At 43.8% G+C, this 23,569-nt stretch overlaps 1 protein-coding gene across 2 annotated transcripts; it reads right to left on the bottom strand.

Annotated features, from left to right (window-relative positions):
• Positions 1–1,464: 1,464 nt before the first annotated feature.
• On the bottom strand, positions 1,465–23,486 carry ndufaf5 (NADH:ubiquinone oxidoreductase complex assembly factor 5). 2 transcript variants are annotated; one of them, XM_072506583.1, is made up of 11 exons: positions 23,125–23,484; positions 16,524–16,564; positions 16,285–16,348; positions 15,078–15,125; positions 14,418–14,521; positions 14,129–14,168; positions 9,461–9,658; positions 8,483–8,543; positions 8,019–8,102; positions 3,566–3,648; positions 1,465–1,655 (listed from the first exon to the last, which is right to left on the bottom strand). In XM_072506583.1, the coding sequence occupies exons 1-11, from the start codon at positions 23,383–23,385 to the stop codon at positions 1,563–1,565; spliced, it is 1,077 nt and encodes a 358-aa protein (XP_072362684.1). In that variant the 5' UTR covers positions 23,386–23,484; the 3' UTR covers positions 1,465–1,562. The 2 variants fall into 2 exon arrangements, with proteins under 2 accessions (XP_072362684.1, XP_072362693.1); XM_072506592.1 differs by lacking the exon at positions 3,566–3,648 and having other exon boundaries at positions 23,125–23,486.
• Between the last annotated feature and the right edge of the window lie 83 nt (positions 23,487–23,569).

Below are 23,569 nucleotides of genomic sequence, written 5' to 3'. Positions count from 1 at the left end.
GATGGCCTACTCCTGCTCCTAGTTCTTATGTTCTTATAAACTAGATGTTCTCAAAATTATGTTCTTTGGACTTGAGGTTGCAAACTTAAAGTCCTTACCACGGGATTGGCCAGGATGGGAGATTAAGGAGTACACTTGATAAAAAGTGCATCAGAAGTAGAGGACTGGGAGATAGACAGTTACAGAAGTACTGTGAATGGAATGCTAAAGGGTGAGCAGTTGAGAGTTTGAAAATAAGTGACCTACACAATATAACAGCAAGAATTCAAATCACTACTTGACAACCAAATGTCTCTACTTTAAAGTCTAAGTAGCAGTGATGTAAAAACTGGTTCAAATTGAGAAAATGTCTGACCTTCATCGATGTAATCAATGGTTAAACTATTTTGACTGGGGAAACTGCAGAGTTGAGCACAAGTGTCAGGAGATTATAGCATAAGTAATGACAAAAGTCAGCGAGGCTGTAATTTCTTGGGACATCACAACAAAACTCAAATCTGTGCTCGCCCAACATCCATTTGTGTGTAACTCCTGCAAAAGCTGCTAAATAATGATGAGGAGCAGAGACATGGCTATTTTTCCCCTCCCTAGCGAAAAAAAACACAGGGTGAAGTTACTTCTGGGATTATCATCATCAGCCTAGCTTAATTCAAAGCGGATTGGCTTTCTAGCCTGAATGCCTCAGCTCCTCAGTAATCACCTACATCTGTTAGGAAAAGCAGGTTTATGCCAGGTAGCTAGGTATACCAACCCTTCCACCAATGGACTAAGAACAAAAGGTGACTTGAAGAAAAACCTTGGTCTCCAGCAAGTGATTAGGATCTGAAATGTACTATCCGAGACTGTGATGGAGGCAGATTCAACTGTGGTTTTCAGAAGGGAATTGGATCAGCACCTGAATGGAAACATTTTGCAGGGCGACAAGGAAAAGGACCTGGAGTGAGACTAAACTTCCCACAGAGAGCCAGGATGGACTCAACAAGCCAGATGGCCTCCTTCTGTACAATAACTATTCTATGATTCTATAAGTAACTAAACAGTTTTTAAACTTATAAACCATCTTAAAGTATTCAATTTCAGGTCAAATAAATGAAGTAACCTCTGAACAGAGATGATCCTATTGCAGCATAAGCTTATCTTCCGACACTGTAATTACTATATTCCAAAAAGTAGTCATGAAGGAGCATGTGTTGGTGCTTCAGTTGGGCATCCCATGAAAACAGAAGAGTGTAAATTAGCATCTTTGATTCCAATATGTTCTGGAATAGTATGGCATCAATCCCTCAAACCTGTGCATTCTTGGTCTCAGGCGTGTTATCGGGGAAAGTGGCGACTGAAGAAAGTAATTAGAGCACAAGGCTGAATGCTCTCTTGTAATTCCTACCATCCCGTAACAGTGGCAAAGAACAAGGAGTAATCATCTGCCCTCCATCTTGGCCAGGAAATAAAATAATAAAAGTCCAATTTGAAAATGACAACCAGTATTTAATGTTTACATTTATACAAGTCAAACTTGGCCTACAATTGATATTTAAGTATAAAAGATTAATGTTTATACTTGTTTAAAACTCTTTATTCTTCTTTGTTATCAGTTCAGACATTTTCCCTAGATCCCCAATTGATAATGTAGCTGACCCTCTCTGTGCTGGCTTAGCCTGAAAGAAAACAAAGATAATGAATATAGTACACAACAGTATAATAAGTTACTCCTGTATACATGAACTGACATGGTACATACCAGACATTCTGGATACAATGAAATCACTCCCTCTTCAATATTATTGATTTTACAAAGATAAATATTTTCTTTTATAATAGAATTAGGAAAACTATTGTAAAATTTGAAAAACTGATGAAGGGACCCAAATGCTTCTTCTGTTATTTCATTACTTTTATATATTTTGCATCACTAAACGTTGAAAATAAATCTTCCTATCTTATTATACTCTTGACATATCCAACACCATTTCTTCTCTGATGAAACTCCTCACCCCCAGTTAGCCAAGCTGGCTATATTTATTAACAAAAACGTAATTGTTCCAGGTAGAATTGATTTTGTTAGATCAGTTACAGTGGAGGCTATCTGGGTTCAAGTGGATCAGGTTCCTGGCCATAAAATGATTTCCGTACTAAATGAGAATCACTATTTAAAGTCACGTGGCTCATGTCATTGCTCTCATAGAATGTACACATATATACTCATGACATAGCCAATTAATGAATTTTATTTGCCTTTTAAAAAAAAATTGGCTCCTGGTGCAAAAAGCTTAAAATCACAGCCCACGTACAGAATGACAATTGAATCGTATTGTCTGACGAATAAAGCTAATTAAACTTGGATTTAGCATATTAGAGTCAAAGTCACACCTGACTGGCTCAAGTCAAACTGGACAAGGATTAGAATCATAGAAGCCCTACAGTGCTGAAGGAGGCCATTCAGCCCATCAAGTCTGCACCAAAACAGCACCCTTACCTAGGCCCACTCCTCCATTCTAACCACGTAACCCCAATTAACCTTAAGACACTAAGGGACAAATTAGCATAGTCAACCCACCTAACCTGCACACCTTTAATCTGTGGGAGGAAACTGGAGCACCCAGAAGAAACCCATGCAGTCACGGGGAGAACATGCAAACTCCACCCAGACAGCCAAGGCCGGAATCGAACATGGGTCCCTGGTGCTGTGAGGTAGCAGTGCCTCCCTGCTAGCCCTTGATTAGAACGATGAACATGTAGCAAGGAAGCATTTAATAATAGGGCAAATAGAAAACCATTATATTATCAGGCAGTGCGTTTCGCAAATCTGTTCAGAGTTCTGAGGTTCTGTCCAGCAGGGTAGATAAAGGTGAACCAATGGGTTTTCAAAAAAATACTAAAGTGCTGCACAAGATATTACTATATAAAATTAGGGCTCAAGGGATTGGGGGCAATATTTTAGCATGGAATGAGGATTGGTTAAGAGAGAAAACAGAGGAGGAATAAAGAGCTCATTTTCAGGTTGGCAGACTGTAACCAATAGGGTACAGCAAGAATCAGTGCTTGGGCTTCAGCTTTTTACAATCTATTTCAGTGACTTAGCTGAGGGGACTGGGTATTCTATACCCAAGTTTGGATGATGTAAAGCTAATTCGCAAAGCCAGCTATAAGGAGGATGCAAAGGAATATAAACAGGTTAAGTGATGAGCAAACATGTGGCAGATGGAATATAATGTGGAAAAATGTGAAATTATGCACTTCGGCAGTCAAAATAGAAAAGAATACTTTTAAAAGAAATCGGAAAATATTGATGTCTGGAGAGATGTACTTGAACACAAATCTGAATAACTGAACATGTAGAAACAGCAACTAGTTAGGAAGGCAAAAATGATTTAAGACTAAGATGATGGGGGGGGGGGGGGCGGGGGAGTTGCTCACTCAGAAGGTGGTGAATCTTTGGGATTCCTGCCCCAGATGTTAGGCCTATCTGGTGTACCATGTCTAATTCTGGTGTACCATGTCTAATTCTGGACACCAAGCCTTAGGAAGGGTGGCAAGACCTTAGAGATATTATTCGTAGTCCACATACCTGGGATTCATGGGGTTTCCAGCCAATCATGTACAGAATCTGGAATGTAGCTGGCACAGACCCATCATCATTTCCATACATCTCTTTGGAGAGAGACAATTAAAAGCAGGGTATTTTAATATGATTGTTATAAATATTCAAGTCTTACTATAAATGTAACCAGCAACCAACTGAAATCACTCCTAGAAATCTCAGAAAGCTGGTTAGTAACCTGGAAAATTAACAGCGAGTTCACAACTCATGCTGTTATTAATGTGCTCACAACCAGCAAATGCAAGCAGAGAAAAGATATGCCGAAGTTGAGAATCTCCATAATTTGCTGGCCCATTTACACAACCCCATTATTTGTCATGCAACAATGGCAGCCCGTTCTCTGATGTCTCTAATGATTCAATTTTATCTGGAGTGAAATCCTTGTCTGGTGAATGCAGCTCCAACAACACCCAAGAAGCTCAACATTAACCAGGACAAAGCAGCTCACTTATTTGGCACCCTGTCCACCACCTTCAACATTAACTCCCTCCATCACTGATGCAAGTTGGCAGCAGTGTGTACCATCTACAAGATGCAGTAACTCAGAGGCTCCTTCCACAGCACCTTCCAAATCTGCAACCTCTACTGCCTAGTAGGAAAAGAGCAGCAAATGCGTGGGAACACCAGCACCTGAGAGTTCTCCAAGCGACACACCATCCTGACTTGGAAATATACCACCATTCCTTCACTATCGCTGAGTATTTTGGAACTTCTTAACAGCACAATGGGTGTATCTACAGTACATGGATTACAGCAGTTCAAGAAGGCGGGTCACCACCACCGTCTCAAGGTCATTAGAGGCAAGTAATAAATGCTGGCCTTGCTAGCAATGCCTGCATTTCGTTGCCCGCATTTCGTTAAAAAAGCAGTACCTGTCTTTGCACAAAGGTGTAAATTCTAGCACATTTCAATGAGAAGAATTTCAGGTTGTATCCATGCACCACTTAATATTCAGTTATATGTGAAAATTATTTTTAAAATAAATCTCCAGATGAAATTATTGCAATTAAAAGTATATGGGAGTGTGTAAACGGCTCCAAATCAACAGAATAAGTTTAAAAAATAAAACTTAAGATAATTACATCTTGGTGAGGGACTTCTGGTGGCAGCATGTACGTGGAGGTCACACGTTAGATGGCTCCAGCTAAAGTCTCTGTTTTTGAACTTTTATGCCCAGTTTCAGGGGTAGTTTGTGGATGAGTTGGTGTGGGACGTCATAAGGAAGACGAGGAACGTTGAAGCCCCAGAAGAAAGGTGCTGGAAAGGAGCGAGCGAGCGAACGTCCGCCAGCGAGTGTAGCTAGGAGTCCTGCAGGATGGGGGCTGGGTCATCAGGTGGGGTCGCTCCCCTCATGGTGGAAACGCTAAGTTTGAAAGGCTGTTTGCCAAGCATATGGCGGTGCTTCTGAGGGAGATGATGGCTTCGCTGCAAGAGTGTGTGGTTGCCATTGCCTTGGTAAAGGCGGCAGTGATGAAGACATCGGTCAAGGTGCTGGAGCATGGAACAAAGTCTTACAACACCAGGTTAAAGTCCAACAGGTTTGTTTCGATGTCACTAGCTTTCGGAGCGCTGCTCCTTCCTCAGGTGAGCATGGAGAGATGTTGAAGGGGGTGAAGGAGACATTGTCGCAACATAGTGACCAGTTCACCTCGAAGGGCGAGGAGCTGTGGAGGGTGACGGAGGTCAACAAAGGGCTCAGAGTGAAGGTGGAGGACCTGGAGAACAGGTTGAGGAAAAACCTGAGAATCATGGGCCTGCCGAGAGGTGGAGGGCCTGAGGCCGACTGAGTACTTTGTGAAGATGTTTGCTGTTATGGGGAATGGAGAAAAACTCTCCAGCAACAGGTTGGACAGGGCACATCGGTCGCTCAGGCCGAAGCCTAAAGCGAATGAGCCACCAAGGATGGTTATAGTCTGCTTCCACAGCTACCAAGAGAAGAAGGTTTTGAGCTGGGCGAAGGAGAGACGAGATGTGAAGTGGGAAGGCGTTGGTATACATATATACCAAGATTTAACGATGGATCTGACGAGAAGGCAAGCGGCCTTTGGACAGTGACGGTGGCATTGTACGGCAGCAGTGTGAGATTTGGAGTGTCTAACCAGTGTAGCCACCCGAGTTGGCCACTTCCTGACTTAAAATGGAGAACAGCAAAGGCTGAAGGGAAATTCAGCCAACACAGGCAGAAACTAGCAGGTGCAAGTTTACTGTGTATTAGACTCTGCAGAAACCCAGACAGCATCGATACAAGCAGCCATCTGCATAGTAATGTAGCAGCCATCTACATAGTAATGAGCGATCCCCGGGAACAATCAAAACATTTCAAGGTAAACAAAGCCAAGCCAGACTCCTCGGCGCCAGCAGGAGCCAACACAAAAGAGGTTAACGGACATTTAAAGACCGCCCAACGCTCAGGGAACCGCTCCAGCATTGGAGAAATCGATCCAAGTGATCGGAAAGTAGTCCAATCACTTGAAACCAGGTACGGGGTCCGCCCCGAAGGGCGGGAAGCCCCTGGGGACTATAAAGTAAAGCCCCCAAGTTCAAATCGTCCTTCTTGACAGGGTCACTCAGCAACGTGAAGCAACCCGAGTGAACTGTCCAGCGTCCTCCAAGCAAGTAAGTCTCAAGTCAACGCTCATTACGAGATAGGCGCTCCTAGCTACCAGTCCATACCAGCTTTTGAATCCCGCAGACTCAGGACCTGAACGAAAGGCCATTTGTTCCCCTGATCTGGTGGGCCAGTCCGAAGCCAAGTATAGGCCTGTTAGTTATAAAAAATAGCCTAGAAAGTAGAGTTTATGCATGAGTAGCGATTTACTGTGTATAATAAATGTGTTTTGATTTGAATCTTACTAATTGGTGTGTTGAGTTATTGATCATTACTTGAACTTGAACCTCGTGGGGGTATCATAAAGGGACCTGGCGACTCTAGAGCAAAGGTTATAAAACAGAGCCAATTGAACCAACCAAAAGTTAGCAACACCAGTGAAGCTGAGAGTGGCTCACAATTCAAAGGACTTTTATTTTGAGACGGTGGAGGCGTTCATGAAGGCTGAAGGACTGGGACTGAGATGAAAGTTGTGGTTTGGACTTGGTTGGTGGGGACGGGGATTGTGTTTTCTTATTGAGGGTTTTCTATTTGATTGGGGTTTTGTATCCGTCTCTTGAATGGGCAGATGGGGTTTGTTTATATGTGTTTTGAGTTTTTCTTTTGGGTGCAGTTTTGTAGTCTTTCTCAGTTTAAGGGAGGTGGGGTTTGAGCATGTGGGGCTGGCCACTGAAGAGTGGGAGGGTAGCCTCTGGCAGGAGCCACCACACATGCAAACATGGGTTGGCTGGCGAACAGGAGTGTGGTGGGGGGGTGGGACCGCCGTCATTGGAGCCTATTCGAGCAGGTTTCGATGGACAGGGGGGGCGGAGGAGTGACACTGGGTGAGGTGTTTGCAAGAGGAAGTGAATGGGGGGCGGGGATTCGGCGGGGGGTAAGGGGGGGAATGACGGTAACAAAAGGATGGGCAGGATGACTATGGGCAGGGCCGGGATAATGGCGATGGCAGATTTGAGGGGTTGGGGGGAGACCCCCCGGTCAGAGTGGTGACATGGAACATGAGGGGGTTAGGGGGACTGGTGAAGAGAGCGAGAGTTTTTGCGCAATTGAAGAGTTTAAAAACTGGTGTGGTAATGCTGCAGGAGACCCATTTGAGGGCAAAGCATCAGATGAGGCTTAGGAAGTGCTGGTTGAGTCAGGTGTTTCAATCGGGGTTTGACAGTGGGGCTTGGGGGATGGCGAACTTGGTGGGCAACAGGGTGAGGTTTCTGATGGAGAAGGTGGTAGCGGATCAGGGGGGGGCAGGTCAGAAAAAAAAAGAGAATTACGTCTTGGTGAGATTATCGCTACTCTGTGGAGGCTTGTTATTTTAAGTCTCCAACAGAGATCAGTCACTAAACTAATTAAAAAGCACTTTCATGAACAGCAGGATAACCTTCCTCATCATGCATACGCACAAGGATGCGTGCAAGACAGTAAACTGTTTAGCAAGTTTCAGCTAAACATGAAGTACTGGATCTCTGCAGGGAAATAAATTATTTCATTTATTTTTTTTAAAAGGTTTTGCATACCTTGACTGCAGGAAGAGTTCTTGAAGTGTTAGTCAAACTGCTTACATTGAACTAAAACCTAAAACCAGAGCTATTTTCACAATTTGATTTGATTACATTTCTGCTCCTTCATGCTTGTCAGGTCAGTTAATTCAGCATACTTAAGGCATAGCCTAATTTCTTTATGTTAACATAAAGAAAGTATGGAGCATAGTTTGGGCAGAAAAGCTGGTGAATTGTGTGCCCATTAAAAAACTTAAATATACAACTAATCTTCCACTTCACACTAAATATGAGATCCAATTTTAACTCTCTGTCTTACCTTTGTAGATTGCTGCAGCTGCCAGCATTGTGTCCCTGTGCAACAAGGGTTTCCTGGACCAAGCACAATTGCTCTCTCCCATACCTTCAGATTTAGAGAAGTAAATACAAAACTGTCAAGAGATTGAAAAAAAACAAATCACATCAAGTATCTGGCACAGGCACAATGGGCCAAACAGCACCTCGATCCTGTATCATTCTATGATTCTAGGATGCGAGTGCTACAGATGCATTGGTACACCACAAATGAAATGTTCATATTTTTCCACTTCATTCGCACAGAGTAATAAACAGAAGTCTGTTCCACGGTTTTTACTCAGGTTTTGTTGGGTAACTAATATTTGCAGTTCAATTCCTGCAGAATATTTTGGAAATGACATTTCAAATGACCATAGCCCTCAATTACACCAAATCCTGTCATTAAATACCTACGTATTCATGTTGGAAAGGCACGTGTCCACCCACCTCGCAAGTCCTCCATTACTTCAAAGATTCCAGGATAGTTCACCACGATTTCATCAATGTCCTGCAGGAAATGAGAATTATGCAGCTGTATATAAAAGCATTTCTTTCTGACACTATTTTTCACATTTAAAGTACTAACCCACTCAAGCCCACAATCCTCCCTTTTCAGTTTTCCATATTTAAAAGGCAGATCAAAATTTAACGAATGGCTGGCTAATCTGTAAGAGCAGGACAGAGATGGGTTTTGCCCTAATGGCTGATGGAGCGAAGCCGAAAACCTATGTCACCATTTCCTGTTGGAGGGTACCTCAGCGGTTATCACTTCTATAACTAGAAGCAATTAAATTATTTAATTTAATTTATGGATACATTGAATTTGATTTATGCAAGTGAGGGATTTCTTATTGGCCAATGTTAGAATAGTGTATTAAGATGTGGCATTAGCCTGGCGATTTTTAGAGGGTTTCTCATCTCAACAAGTGGAGACCAGCTCCTGTTTCACCAGGGATGAGAAGGACCAGCCATTCTATACTTACTAACTGAAAGTGACAGTGCCAGAAACCCATGCCCTTTCTCCTGCCTGTCCTCTCTGCCAGGAAAGTATGGTGGCTGAGACAGATTACTTGAAGGAAATAGGAAATAAACAATAAGCAACTAGTTTCAACGAGTATTTAGAATAATACAAGGTCTCATTTCTGTTACTTTTTTTAAATTAAAATATTTTTATTCTCCTCCTTTTTCACATTTTCATCCAAATTTACATCCACCAACAAACAGCGGTAACAAATACAATGTCAATCCCCTGGTCAACAATTCCTTCCTCCCACCAACCCCCAAACAATCCTCAACATTTTAAATACAAACATCAAATCAAAGGAATCAGGATTCTGTTTCTTTTTTAAAAGACAATTTTATCTTCATGCAAGTTGGGGAGATTAGAGATGTAATAAAGTGAATTCATTATTTAATTTGCCTCACCACAGTTAGCATGTTAAATCCTGCTTGTTCCAAAAGATTTCCCAAGTCTGTAACAGCAGTGAATGGCGATATGTGAGGGGCAAATCCTCCTTCACGCTCCAGTTCTGCCAGCTGGAGAGAACAACGAAGTTCATATAGGGTTTCTCCTCCCATCATGGCACCAATGAACACTCCATCAGGTTTCAAGGAATAATTAATCTGCAGAGGACAGGATAATCACTGTAAGCAGTATTGATGCCACATTTCATAAAACTGCAAGCCAGCCAATGTATGTGCTGATGCAAGGTCCAGACCAATATATGCTGTTGACAATTTTATGATTTTGAGATGCGAGATGATCAGAAATTAAAACAAATTTGTTCAACTTCTTTATTGCTGAATCCTTTCTTTCTTGACCTATTCAATCATCCAAAACAAGATTGCACACTATTTCAAAGTTTCCTTGGCCAGCCACACATCTTGCGCCCTCCACAATCCTCAGCTCATCCAAAGCTCTGTTCCTCTTAACCATCCTCTAAATCCCTCTCAGTCTGTATCCCTGTGCTCACCAATCAATATGAACTTCCTTTTCCATCTTCCTTTTCTATCCATGCCTCCCTCTAGCGCCTTTTATCTTTTTTCCCCCGTGGCAGCAGCCATTCTTGTGGAACATGTCCATTGTTTTTCTCAGGAGTGACATTCTTTATGAGTTCTGGTAAGGGGAATGGGGTGGGTGGTTTAAGAATCTAAACATCTTTGGAAATTTTAAGGAACATTGATTTGTGATTTTTATACCTTTATTGCCTTAATGATGATTCACAGTAACTTCATTGCAGTGTTACTTGTGACACTAATAAAAGATTATTTTAAACGCATTGAAATAGTTTTGAACATATATTTAATCAGTCAGATTTTTGTGATGTATTTTTTCTTCTTCATTGCTAATTATTCATTTATATTTGATTTTTAATAAACAAGCAATGTAGCCATAATGAATTTCTAAATGGGCAATAAAAATTTGTTGAATTGATTGAATTGACTTCCAGACTCCCACTCACAAACCTCATCCTGTGTAGCTCTGTTCACAGCCTCACACCTCGCTACCTGAAATCTCCTAGAGTCCTAAACAACTCCCCTGTGAGTAAAGCATTTATTGTGCTCTGATCTCTTCAGCAAGTCCAATCCCTTTGGAACCATAGCTACTAACCACCCACTTCCCTCCATGCACCTCTCCACAAAATCCAGCTTTTATTCATATCTGAGTATTTCCTTCCTTCGCTCGGTGTGAATTTCTGATTGATTATGTATCTATGAACACACACAGTATATCACACAAACTGTTGTTTTAGTTATATTTAGGGGTTTCCGGTGTCAGCCATGGAATAAGTAGTCGCACATTTGTGGGCTCCCGCTCAAGATGGAATTTCTTGGTCTTTTCCCACCCTATTTAAGGGTGTTTGTTGCTGTGAGGTGCATAAGCACTGAGGAAGTGAAGTGCTTCATTGGTAGGGCCGGTTTATGGTTTACCAGATGAGGAGTGTAACAAATAAGAGGCATCAGCCAGGACAAGAGCTTATTCGAGTTGCGACACATAAAAGATGACGGAGGGTGCTAGGATGTCATTGCCCGTCCAATGGTCTACTGAGCAACTTATGGAATTTTTGAATATAAAGGTTTCAACAGCAGAGGCAGGAGGCCTCAGAAGACCTGACAAAGATGGCGGAGGTGCTTAGGGTGGTTATTGAGAGAGTGCAGCAGAGGTTGGAGGTGCAGGGTATGGCACTGCAGAAGGCGGAGGAGTCAGTGGGAGAGCATGAGGACCAGCTGGCCTCACTGATGGCGGAGATGGTGCTCGTGGTAGATAGCCATAAGAGGTTGAGGGAGAAGGTGGAGGACCTAGGGAACTGTTTCAGGAAGCAGAATCTCAGGATCGTGGGGATGCATGAGGGGATTGAGGGAACGCAGGCCACAAAGTATTTGGCGAGTATGTTGGGAACTTGGTGGGGGAGGAGGTCTTAGACCGGTGGATCAAGCTGAGGAGGCCGATGCTGGGAGAGCCACCGGGGGCGATGGTGGTGTGACTGCATTATTTTCTTGATAAGGGGAAGATATTAAAGTGGGCGAAGCAAACAAAAATGTGCATCTAGGAAGGAAATATGCTGAGGATCTATCAGGACCTGGGTCCGGAATTTGTCAAGTGGTGGGCCAGTTATAATCGTATGAAGGCTGCCCTCTACAACAAAGGGGTGAAGTTTGGCGTGTTATATCCTGCTGAACTGTGGGTCACACACTAAAATCGAGAGTTTTATTTTGACATGCTGGAGGAGGCAAGTGAATTTATGAGAGACCATGGAATGGGAGGTGTGTGAGGACACTTAACTTTGGAGATGCTAAAGTGGGAAATCTGAGTTTACACGATGGGTAAATTGTTTTATTTAATGAATATGGATGCGGAGTGGGTGAGTGTGTTTTCTTGTTTTTTACTGGTTTTGGGGATTTGCGGGTGAGGGGAAGAGGGTAGACGGAGGCCTTCGAGTGGGGGCCACCAGATAAGCTGGTTGGCACATATAAGGAGTTTGAAGGTGGGTGTCCTGTTTCTTCAGGAGACGCACCTGAAGCTGGGGGGATTAGTCGAGGTTGAGGAAGGGTTGGGTGGGACAGGTGTTCCAATCGAGTCTGGATATGAAGACGAGGGGATGGCGGTGCTGGTCAATAAGAGGGTGGCCTTTGAGGTCAACAGTATTGTAACCGTTCCTGGGGGTATGTTTGTGATGGTTAGCAGGGAGCAAGAGGGGCGCCTGTGGTGCTAGTGAATGTCTATGTCCAAATTGAGATGATGTGGATTTTTTGAGGCGGATTCTAGGGACGATTCCAGACCTGGACACGCATCGGCTGATTATGGGGAGAGATAAATACGGGTTCTGAATCCTTGTTGTACCGGTCATGCCCTAGGTCCCTGAAGTATTCAGCTATGTCGAGTTGTTGGGGTATATGGAGCTTATGGGGGGGTGGGAACGATCCATGGCAGTTTGAAAGGCCAAGGGCGAAGGAGTTTTTGTATTTCTCGCATGTGCACCAGGTGTACTCACGAATTGATTTTTGTTTTAGACAAGGTGTTGTTGGATCGGTGTATTCGGCGATTGTGGTCTTCGAACATGCGCCGCACTGATTGGATTTGCGGGTGGTGCAGGGGAGGCTCAGTGGCAGTAGTGGAGGTTGGATGTGGGGTTACTGTTGAACAACAGGTCTGCGAGAGGGTGAGGGTAGCCATTCAAAATTATGTGGAGCTGAATAATACTGGGGAGGTTTCTGCCTTCACGCTGTGGGAGGCACTGAAAGTGGTGGTAAGAAGGAATTTATACTGATTCGGGCACATAGAGAGCAGAGTGAGTTGAGAGCCTCAGGTTGGTGGAGGATAATAATAATAATCTTCATTGCCACAAGCAGGCTTACATTAAAACTGCAATGAAGTTACTGTGAAAAGCCACGAGTCGCCACATTCCGGCACCTGTTCAGATACATGGAGAATGTCCAAATTACCTAATAGCATGTCTTTTTTGGGGGCTTTTGGGAGGAAGCCGGAGCACCGGACGAAACCCACGCAGACACAGGGAAAACGTGCAGACTCCGCACAGATAGCGACCCAAGCCAGGAATCGAACCTGGGACCCTGGCGCTGTGAAGCAATGGTGCTAACCACTGTGCTACCATGCTGTCCATATTCTGAGGGTAGACCGGAGATATTCGGTGGCACGCGAGGAGACATTTCTAAAGGAGGGGCAGAGATCTGGATGGAGTTTGGGCTGGTGTCCAAACTCCATCTGGGACGATGCATAGAACCATGGGGTGGTTAATGAGTATACGCTGGCGGGGTTAGATGCAAGGTTCGGGGGGTGACAGCTGGTGGGGATAGAGTACTTCAGGGATCTGTTTGTGGGAGAAAAGTTTGCAGACCTGGAAGAGCTTGAGGAGACGTCCCAGTTATCAAAGGGGAATCGGTTCAGGTGTCTGCAGGTAAGGGACTTTGTTAGAAAGGAGGTGCCGTCCTTTCCGACGGGGGGGACGGGACATCTCAACAAGCTGCACAGTTGACTCTACAGTTCTTTATTGAAACAGCAGACGGAATCCTAAATCCAGACCAATTCAGGAGGATAAAATCTCCAAGACCACTTTCAGATATCGATCTCGTGCTACTAAATATCAAAGGGACATTACTGCAAATCATGGAGAATATTCCTCTTCTGTGGTCATGAGTGAAAGTGGCATACCAGGAAACCAAAGTTGGATGATAAGTGTTCATTCAAAGCAAATAAATGTTGTTTGTTATTTTGCTGATGCACGGCAATAATAAAAAACACTTTCCTGTAAAATCTTTTTGTGGCTTGTCAGAATAGAAACAAAGCCAAAGTCTTTATTACCTTAGTCACTTTTTATGCTTCATTGTCAAACACAAGAGTAAATGGATCAAATTTGTAAATTGTTATTTGCAAGGTTATAAGTAACACAGGTGAGATTATGATAGTTTAAAATATGGCTGTATTCTTTGGTAAAAATGGAAATGTGCTTTCAGTTACAAAATTGAGCTATTAAAAGTAACTATTAGACATCAGTTTGAAAACAAATAACAGCATTTATTGTTCAAATTCTTTCCCGACCTACTTGATTGGAATAGTGTTGAAGACATTCTTACCAGTTTGAATGCACGAGGGAGGTCATTGACCCAATGCAAACTGAAAATAAGAGAAATAGATTTTAAAACATTATTTTTAATTATTTCAATTACAAACTATCTGGATTTAATTAATTTTTTGATTCTAGATCAATTTAACTCAAACAATTTTGTAAAATTTAAATCCAAGTCCTCTGCAAATCACATATCCGTCTTACGAGACACTTGATGTACACGACATTGTATAAACATCCTGTGTCAAGGCACTTTTATTCATTTAGAAGAGGTGGTTTGATCACATTTCATGTACCTTAAACTGCTAAGAACGAGGTCAAATGTATTTTCTTTGAAGGGTAGAAACTCTTCATCTGCTAAGATACGATAAGTGGGAATTTCAGTCTCAACTGGGTGTTTCTGTAAAGGAACATTTAAAACAAAAAAAGTCAGAAAATTATGACTGCTCAACAGGTACAACTCAATTGGACATTAACATGGTAAAGTTCCAAATATTACCAGCTTCCTATCTTTCAATTTCTTCCAACTAACAGGCCTTTTTAAATGTATTCTTTTATAGGATAAGGGCGCCGCTGGCTATGCCAGCATTTATTGCCCATACCCAACTGCCCTTGAGGTAGTGGAGAATTCAGCGATGGTAATACCATTGAATGTCAAGGGAAGACAGTTAGATTCTCTAAAAGCCTTGGGCTTGATAGATGCTTGCTTCCAATATTTCTGTTGGGAGCTGATCCCCGAGTAGAGAACAAACTAACCCGAATCCCAAATCTAGTATGGAAAACATGAAGATCATGGTCTTGCTCAACTGCTGAGGAGAAAAACCTCATTCAATTTAAAAGTCAGACGTTTGTATTGAATGTTAATGGCTAGGCAATTACATATTTCTTTAAACTAAAATGCTTTCTTTAAAATGTTTCATAGGACACGTTATAAAGCAATCCATCAGGTTACCTACCAAAACATTCTCCGCAATATCCACTTGAAAGAGTTTTTGAACCGTGTCCTGAAATAAAACAAGCATGAAAAAAAGACCTTGCAAACTAGTTCTTCTTTTACACAAAACTACTTCAGTTCATTCATTTGAGTACTTAATTCTGTTGGTGCTACAGGGAGATATTTTCAATTTAAAGTATTTCATGTTCTTCGACAAAAGACAAAACCATTATCCTAAATATTAAGTTACATTCTTCAGTGTCACTCTTAGTGTAAACAAATGCTTCAGTTTTAAAAGAATTCTCAGGACAGGTATGCTAACATTTTGGTATTTTGATCTTTATGAATAAATAGGTAGGTAACTGTAAAGTTCCATTCATCACGCTGCACAGACAAAGTGTTTAGTGGCCGTGTTGCACCTTGGGACTGTTGCTACAAATATTCTCCAGTTCATGATTTATGGAGTATCACGGCAGTCTGATTTGCATCATACTGATGTACAAGATGGAGAGATGCAGAGCAGCTTGTTGGGGTCGTATCACATTGAACTTAAATTTAAACAAGAAATGAGCCTAATCTCAGTGCAACATATGAAATTAGTTGTACCTACCATCAAACACAACTATATTGTACATCATTGTGAAATGCTACAATTTAATCTCTCATATTTTCCACATTGTCCTCAAAGTTGCCAATTTTAAATTAAGCAGTTTTCATTTGGTATTTGATTTAAATACAAGGTCTTGTGATGCAATGGGTAGTGTCCCTGCCTCCGGGTCAGAAGCTCCAGGTTCAAGTCCCATCCCAGGAGTTGATGGCTATGAAAGACGTGTTCATAACATGGCCAAACAGATTGAGTAAATCTGCAAATCCCTCCAATATACACCAAAGGCAGGCCGCACGAACAGGAGGGATTCCTGGTCATCCATGTGATGGAACAAAAAGTGGAGCCTTTACCATCACAACTCCCAGCAACTTGGACTCGTTCAGGGGCTGGTTGGCTCAGCTGGCTGGACGGGCTGGTCTGCATCAGACTGGTGCCAACAGCACGGAGTTTGTTTCCTGTTCCAGATGAGAGCGGATTTGAGCTTTCACTCCTTACCCTGATGGTGGAGGTCATGATGCTGTGGGCTGGACCTCCCTTCAGCCAGAGAACTGAAGACGATGATTTAAAACCAGGCCCAAAATGTGAATGAACAGTTTTTTTAAAATGATTTTGCTAGTGTTACCTTGTTTAGATGTTCAGCTATATGGCCTTTTCCACACCCAATGTCCAATGCAACAGGAAAGGTTCTAAAGCAAAAAAAGATTAAATCACATGTAGATACAAGGCCATGCACGTTTTTGCATAATATTACCATTTTAACAAGAATATAGAAAGAAAGATTATAAAGTTTGGCACACTGTACTTACAGGAAATATTGAACTAGTGACAATATAAGGGATAATATAACAGTTTTAAACTTACCTCACAATATCAAAAACACGGTCCACAATTCTGCTTCCAACCTGCACAATTGCAAAATGATTGTGATCTAGAGGATGTAAAGACATCTTATAACTGCAGCTTAGATATAAAGAAACAATTTGCTTTACAATTGGTCAGCCATGATCTGACCGAATTAGAAGAGGGCTTGAGGGGCTAAACGTCCTGCTCCTGTTCTCGCGGTTTAGTTCAGAGAATCTCCAACGATATTCTCAACTGGGAAGAATCAAGAACCCCCAAATCAATATACAACTTAGTTTCCTTTAATGATGCACAAATCAGAAACTTTGAGAGATGGCCTTCCCATTAGATATTTTCTACCTGTTCCAAGAGTGTGGGACAGGCAGGAACGTGGGACAGGCAGGAAGCTGCTACAGCCACATCAGATATCCCAGAGTAGGCTCAAGGGGCTGAATGGTCTGCTTCTGCTCCTAGTTTTTTGTGGCTCTAAGCAGTGGTCCAGTGCAGAGCAGATAGTAACGTGCAGTGCCTTGACAAACACTCAAAAGTTTGGGGAATAACTCAGTTGAGTACCATTGTAAAAACCTTATTTTTAGTTTTGCAAATCCTGAGAGAACAAACTGAATACATTATATAAATGATTTTAGTCTGCTGTCCCCCTATTAGGATCACACAGAGCACTGTTCCAAGAAACTTGTTCAAGCAAACAATTCCACCGTAGAACCCCCAGGCTAGATAACTGAACTCAGAAATTTGCAGTGAGCAAATTAAGAGTGAATATACATGTCTTGCTCAATCTCATATGGGATTAAATTGTCGCCAGAGTCCCAGATGACCATCGGCTGCTTTCCCCTTTGAGGAGGAGAGCTGACTGCCGGCGATTTAATCTGAGGATTATCAAACCTCAGGCGAGGGTCAAGCTTAGGAAGACAGGACCTCCATGAACAACCTCAGCCAATACGGGAACTCTGATCAGAAGCCTTTAAGTAAAACACTGCCGTATTTTCACAACAACTGATAAAGCAGTCACAAAATCCAGAAACAATTACACTGATCCTAATCCTGGAAGTTATTTTAAATTATAAACAGCATAGCTCCAAAACTACAGTCATATATCTTCAAGAAAATAGCCCAAGGGTATCTAAAAGCAAAACAACAACTTGTATTTATATAGCTCCTTTAACATAAAATATCCCAAGGTGCCTCCCAGCAGCATTAAGGCAACATTTGACTCTGAGCCACAGAAGGAGATATTTTCAGAGAGAAGATCAAAATTTGGTCAAAGAGGTGAGCTTGATGGAGAATCTTAAAGGGGGTGAGAGAGGCAGAGAGGTTCAGCCAGAGTTTGTTGCCAGGCAGCTAAAGGCAGGACTGCCATTGGTGAAGTGATTAAAATCGGGGCTGCTCAAGGAGTTTTATGGCAGGCTATATGAATTGGAACCCCCAGCTGAGCCAGAAGGTTTGAGGCAATTTCTGGGAGGGCTGGAGTTCCCGAAGGTGGACAAAGGGTTGGTAGAAGGACTGGGGGCCTTTATAGGGATTGAAGAAATAGCAGAAGGGCTGAAGGCCATGCAGTCGGGCAAAGCCCCGGGACCGGACGGGTACGCAGTGGAGTTCTATAAAAAGTTCTCTGGGGTGCTGGAGTCGCTGCTGGGGAGGACATTTAATGAGGCAGCTTCCCCCGACGATGTCACAGGCCACGATCTCACTGATCTTGAAGCGGGATAAGGATCCAGAGCTATGAGAGTCCTACAGACCGATCTCCTTACTAAATGTTGACGCCAAACTGTTGGCCAAAATCTTGTTCTCAAGGATAGAAGACTGCGTTCCAGATGTGATTGGGAAGGACCAGACGGGATTTGTTAAGGGCAGACTGTTGGTGGCCAATGTTGGAAGACTGTTGAATGTGATCCTAATGTCCCCAGAGGGTAAGGATGTAGAGGTAGTGGTCGCAATGGACTCAGGGAAGGCCTTTGGCCGGGTGGAATGGACCTATCTAGGGGTGGTGCTGGGGTGGTTTGGGTTTGGATGGGGCTTCGTCGACTGGGTTAGGCTGCTGTATCAGACGCCTGTGGCGAGTGCACAGATGAACAGGTTGACATTGGGCTATTTTAGGCTGCACCGGGGTACGAGGCAGGGATGCCCCCTCTCCCCACTGCTGTTCACACTGGCCATAGAGCCTCTGGTTAAATTTGACCTGACTGGTGGACCAAATGAAGGAAGACCTCCGAATGTGGGACATGCTCCCGCTATCACTGGCTGGGAGGGTACAAACAGTGAAAACGACGGTCCTCCCGAGATTCCTGTTTGTTTTGCAGTGCCTCCCCATCTTTATTCCACGTGCCTTTTTTAAACGGGTAAACAAGGTGATCTCTGGCTTTGTATGGGCGGGCAAGGCCCTGGTGTGGGAGGGGTCGGTACGGGAGCGAGTGGAAGCGGCATCATGTAAGGACACAAGTTTGGCGGCATTGGTAACGGCACCTCTGCCGTTCCCGCCAGCACGGTACTCCACCAGCCCCATGGTGGTGACGGCTCTGAGAGTCTGGGGGCAATGGAGGAAACATGTGGGAACATAGGGAGCATTGGTTTGGACTCCAATCTGCAGTTATCATCGGTTTGCCCCGGGGGAGGCTGGATGGAGGGTTTCGGAGATGGCATAGAGCAGGGATAGAGAGGATGGGAGATCTGTTCATAGAGGAGAGCTTTCCAGCCTGAGGGAGTTGGAGGAGAAATTTGAATTGACAGGAGGGAATGAGTTTAGGTGCCTGCAGGTGCAGGACATCCTACGCAGGCAGGTCTCAACCTTCCCGCTCCTACCATCAATGGGGATACAGGACAGGGTAGTTTCCAGAGTATGGTTGAGAGAGGGGAAGGTTTCGGACATCTATAAAGAACTCATGGGGTCAGAGGAAATGCAGACCGAGGAGCTGAAACACAAATGGGAAGAGGAGTTAGGAGGAGAGATAGAGGATGGTCTCTGGGCGGATGCGTTGAGTAGAGTCAACGCGTCCACATCATGCGCCAGGCTCAGCCTGATACAATTTAAGGTCGTTCACTGGGCACATATGACATTGGCCCGAATGAGCAGATTCTTTGGGATAGAAGACAGGTGTGTGGGAGGACCAGCAAACCATGTTCATATGTTCTGGACATGCCCGAAGCTCAGGGGATTCTGGCAGGGGTATGCGGATGTCATGTCCAAGATGTTAAAAACAAGGGTGGCGCCGAGTCCAGAGGTGGCGATTTTCGGAGTGTCGGAAGATCCGGGAATCCAAGAGGAAAAAGAGGCAGACGTTCTTGTCTTTGTCGCCCTGGTAGCCCGGAGATGGATACTATTAGCATGGAGGGACTCAAAGCCCCCAAAGTCAGAGACCTGGCTCACTGACATGGCTAGCTTTCTTGTCCGGAGAAAATCAAGTTCGCCACAAGAGGGTCAATGTCAGGGTTCGTCCGGAGGTGGCAGCCGTTCGCCGACTTCTTTAGAGAAAATTAACTGTCAGCAGAGGGGGGGGGGGGGGGGGGGGTTAGTTTAGATTAGTGTGTAAGAAAGGTGGGACCTGTGAGGGAGGAAGACGGCCTTTGCATTATGTTTATATTTGTATTTACACTGTTTCTTCTGTTATTGTTATAAAATCACAAGTACCTCAATAAAATGTTTTATTTTTAAAAATCAGGGATGCTCAAAAGAGGCCAGAATTAGAGAGGCGCAGAGATCACAAAGGGTTTGGGGCTGGAGTAGATTACAACCATAGGAAGGGGCAAGGCCATGGAGGGATTTGAAAACAGGGATGACAATTTCAAACCGAGGCACTGCTCAATGTAGGTCAGTGAGCACATGGGTGATGGGTGAGTGAGATTTGGTGGAAGTACACAAGCAGCAATTTTGGATGACCTCTTGTATGCAGAGGGTAGAATGGGGAAGGATGGTCAGGAATGCCGTGGAATAGCTGGGAGAAAATAGCTGAAGGGCAGCACGGTTGCATAGTTGTTAGCACGATTGCTTCACGGCTCCAGGGTCTCAGGTTCGATTCCCGGCTTGGGTCACTGTCTGTGCGGAGTCTGCACGTTCTCCCATTGTGTGCGTGGGTTTCCTCCGGGTGCTCCGGTTTCCTCCCACAGTCCAAAGATGTGCAGGTTAGGTGGATTGGCCATGCTAAATTGCCCTTAGTGTCCAAGATTGCCCTTCGTGTTGGGTGGGGTTATGGGTTTATGGGGATCGGATGGAGGTGTGGGCTTGGGTATGGTGCTCTTTCCAAGAGCCGGTGCAGACTCAATGGGCCGAATGGCCTCCTTCTGCACTGTAACGTCTATGATAAAACAACGTTTGCATTGAGATAAATAAACTGAATACATTTTCTATTTAAAATAAAGAAAAAATGAAGTATTTTGATGTACAATATCACATAAAAGAAACAAACTTCTATTATTCCAGATTTCTGGCCTAAAACTCAGATTATGCTGTTTTTCTTGAGAGTAACAGTTTACATTTTATACTTCACTTTTAAAACAGAAAAACTCCCAAGAGTATTTTATAGAGATGTCATTGGGAAAATGGATACCGAGATAAAAGCAGTATTAGGAGAAATAACCAAAAACTTGTCCAGAGAAGGATCTTAAAGGGAATAATCCAAATTTGAGTCTGTGGCTGAAGGACCTGCACAGTCAGAACATAAAAGGTCCTCCCACACACCTGTCTTCTATCCCAAAGAATCTGCTCATTTGGGCCAATGTCATAGTGGTGTGAAAAATGAACTACAGGACAGAAACAGAGAGTTTGAGGCAGGCAGCTCTTTCACTGAGGTTAAAGAATTAGGGAGAAGCAAGGTCATGAAAAGTTAGCCTGAAAAACAGGAGAATGAGTGCAGCAAGACCCCATTTAGTGTTGTTTGGATCTAACGTTTGTCAGTTAATGTGACCTGTAATTTTGTTTAACATCACGAGATTCATTTTGACATTGTTGCCCACTTAGTGCCACGTGACCCGATCAGCATCATTTTTAAATGTGGTCCCTGCCGTTCCCTAACTCTCCCACTCGCTGTTCTTCTCCTGAACCTGCGTTGCCATTCAAGATCCAGAGCCAATCCAATCCAAAGCTTGGGTGAGTGCAGAAGTGCCCAACTCGGTTATTGCCCTTAGTGTTGTTTTTTTCGATCGTTACTTTTTTAACTGACTGTCCAAGCTACTCCTCCTGCCTCTCATTGCTCAGCTCCAGAGCCCTCACTCACAGCAAGGGTCCAGGAGAGGGAATCGGTGAATGGGACCTGCACAGTCAGAACATAAACTTTCACAACCCGGAAGTCTGGCTTTGGATCGGAACTTGAATAGGAACGCAGGATCAAGAGAGGAAGGAGAGCAACAAGCACGAGAGTCAGGGAACGGGAGTTTCAGCTCGAGCCAAGATTATCGAGAGGGTGAGTCAGGGAGCAGAGAGGCTGCAAGTCGACAGGTCAGGAAACAGGAGCATCAGGGAGCAGGAAGGTCAGGGAGCCGGGCGGGACAGGGAGCAGCAGAGTGTGTGTTTTAGAGGGTCAGGGAGTGTGAGCTTCTATGAGTCAGGGGATCAGGGAGAGGAAGGGTCCAGAGCAACCAGGAGGATCAGAGGGCAGTTAAGCCAAAGGTTCAGGAAGCAGGACCGGCAATAAGATGTACTATAAGTAGAAAGTTGGTCTTACAGAACTTAATTACAGCTTTTGCATTGGTTTTAATGAGAAATGGTGATTCACTTAGTATTGTTTCACTTAAAGTCATGATTTTCAGAAAGGCAATTAGAATTTAAGTGAAGATTTACTGTATATTAAATGGAATTTTTGTTGTCTGGATGCCAACATAGATTTGCACAGACAGAAGTGATCAGCATCTGGGCTTACTGCAACAGTAATATCATAGATTATCATAGAATTTACAGTGCAGAAGGAGGCCATTCAGCCCATCGAGTCTGCACCGGCTCTTGGAAAGAGCATCCTACCCAAGGTCAACACCTTGGATATTTTGGAGAAGATCTAGTTTCCGGAGTGTGAATAAACTAAAGATAATGGAACCGAGGTGGCAATATGGATATGTTACTGATCACGTAATCCAGAGTTCGGAATGAATTATCCAGAGAAACGAGTTTGAATCCCACCATGGCAGCTGGGTGATTTAAATTCAATTGAACAGGTCCAAAATAAAAATCTAGTGGTGGCCATGACATTACATCACTGTAAAAACCCACCAGTTTCATTATGTCCTTTGGGGAAGAAAATTTGCTATCCTTACCTGGTCTGGCCTACAAGTCCAGATCCATAGCAATGTGGTTGACTCTCAAATGCCCTCTGAAATGGAGGGCAGTTATGGATGGGCAAAAAGAGTCTGATCCAGCCAGCAATGCCCACATCCCACAAATTAATTTTAAAAATTGGGATGGCCAATATGCCAATTAGACCCATATCCAGCAAATGAATAAAAAGGAGTTAAGATACAAAACAGCCCTGATCCTATGAATGGCAGGAGCAAGTGAGGGGCTGAATACAAATAGATATTTCAGTCATAGTTGAATTTAACCAACAAGGAAAAACGTTGTTATTTAATATCTGCACACTATGGTAAAGGTGCTGAATTGTCAACTTGTAATCTCCTCACCCACCTCCTCTTTCAGATAATCATATCTCTCACTCCCGGGGATGGAAGACGCCCAGTTTTTCTGCCGCCTTTTCATCTTTCTGTCAAATATGTTCATGGCGCTCCCTGCTCTCGACGAGCAAGGCCTGAGGGTGGCGGTGCTCCCCGAGCAGGGAGGAATAGGAGGTGGCCCGGAGCCCAGAGTACGGTTGAGGGGCAGGAGGAGATGAAGCCGTCCCTCATGCAGCCCTGCCAAGTAGCGGAGCCGGCAGGGAAATCCGCTCATCCTCTCTGGGTTCACAATGAAGAGGTTGAAGCCCTTTCCCCTCGACCAGGAGCTCTAAACCGGATGTGAACTCCACCGAGGTTCGTAGCTGACTGGAAGTCACGGGGTCGCCACACCGCACGCGGGCGGAAGGGCCAGCCGAACCATTGCAGCTGAATGGGGTAAAGGTGGGTGGGAGGTGCTG

The sequence above is a fragment of the Scyliorhinus torazame genome, chromosome 1 (genome assembly GCF_047496885.1).
Source record: "Scyliorhinus torazame isolate Kashiwa2021f chromosome 1, sScyTor2.1, whole genome shotgun sequence".
Lineage (NCBI taxonomy): Eukaryota > Metazoa > Chordata > Chondrichthyes > Carcharhiniformes > Scyliorhinidae > Scyliorhinus > Scyliorhinus torazame.
Note: the sequence above shows the minus strand (reverse complement) of the source record. Positions and strands in the feature narration are given on the sequence as shown.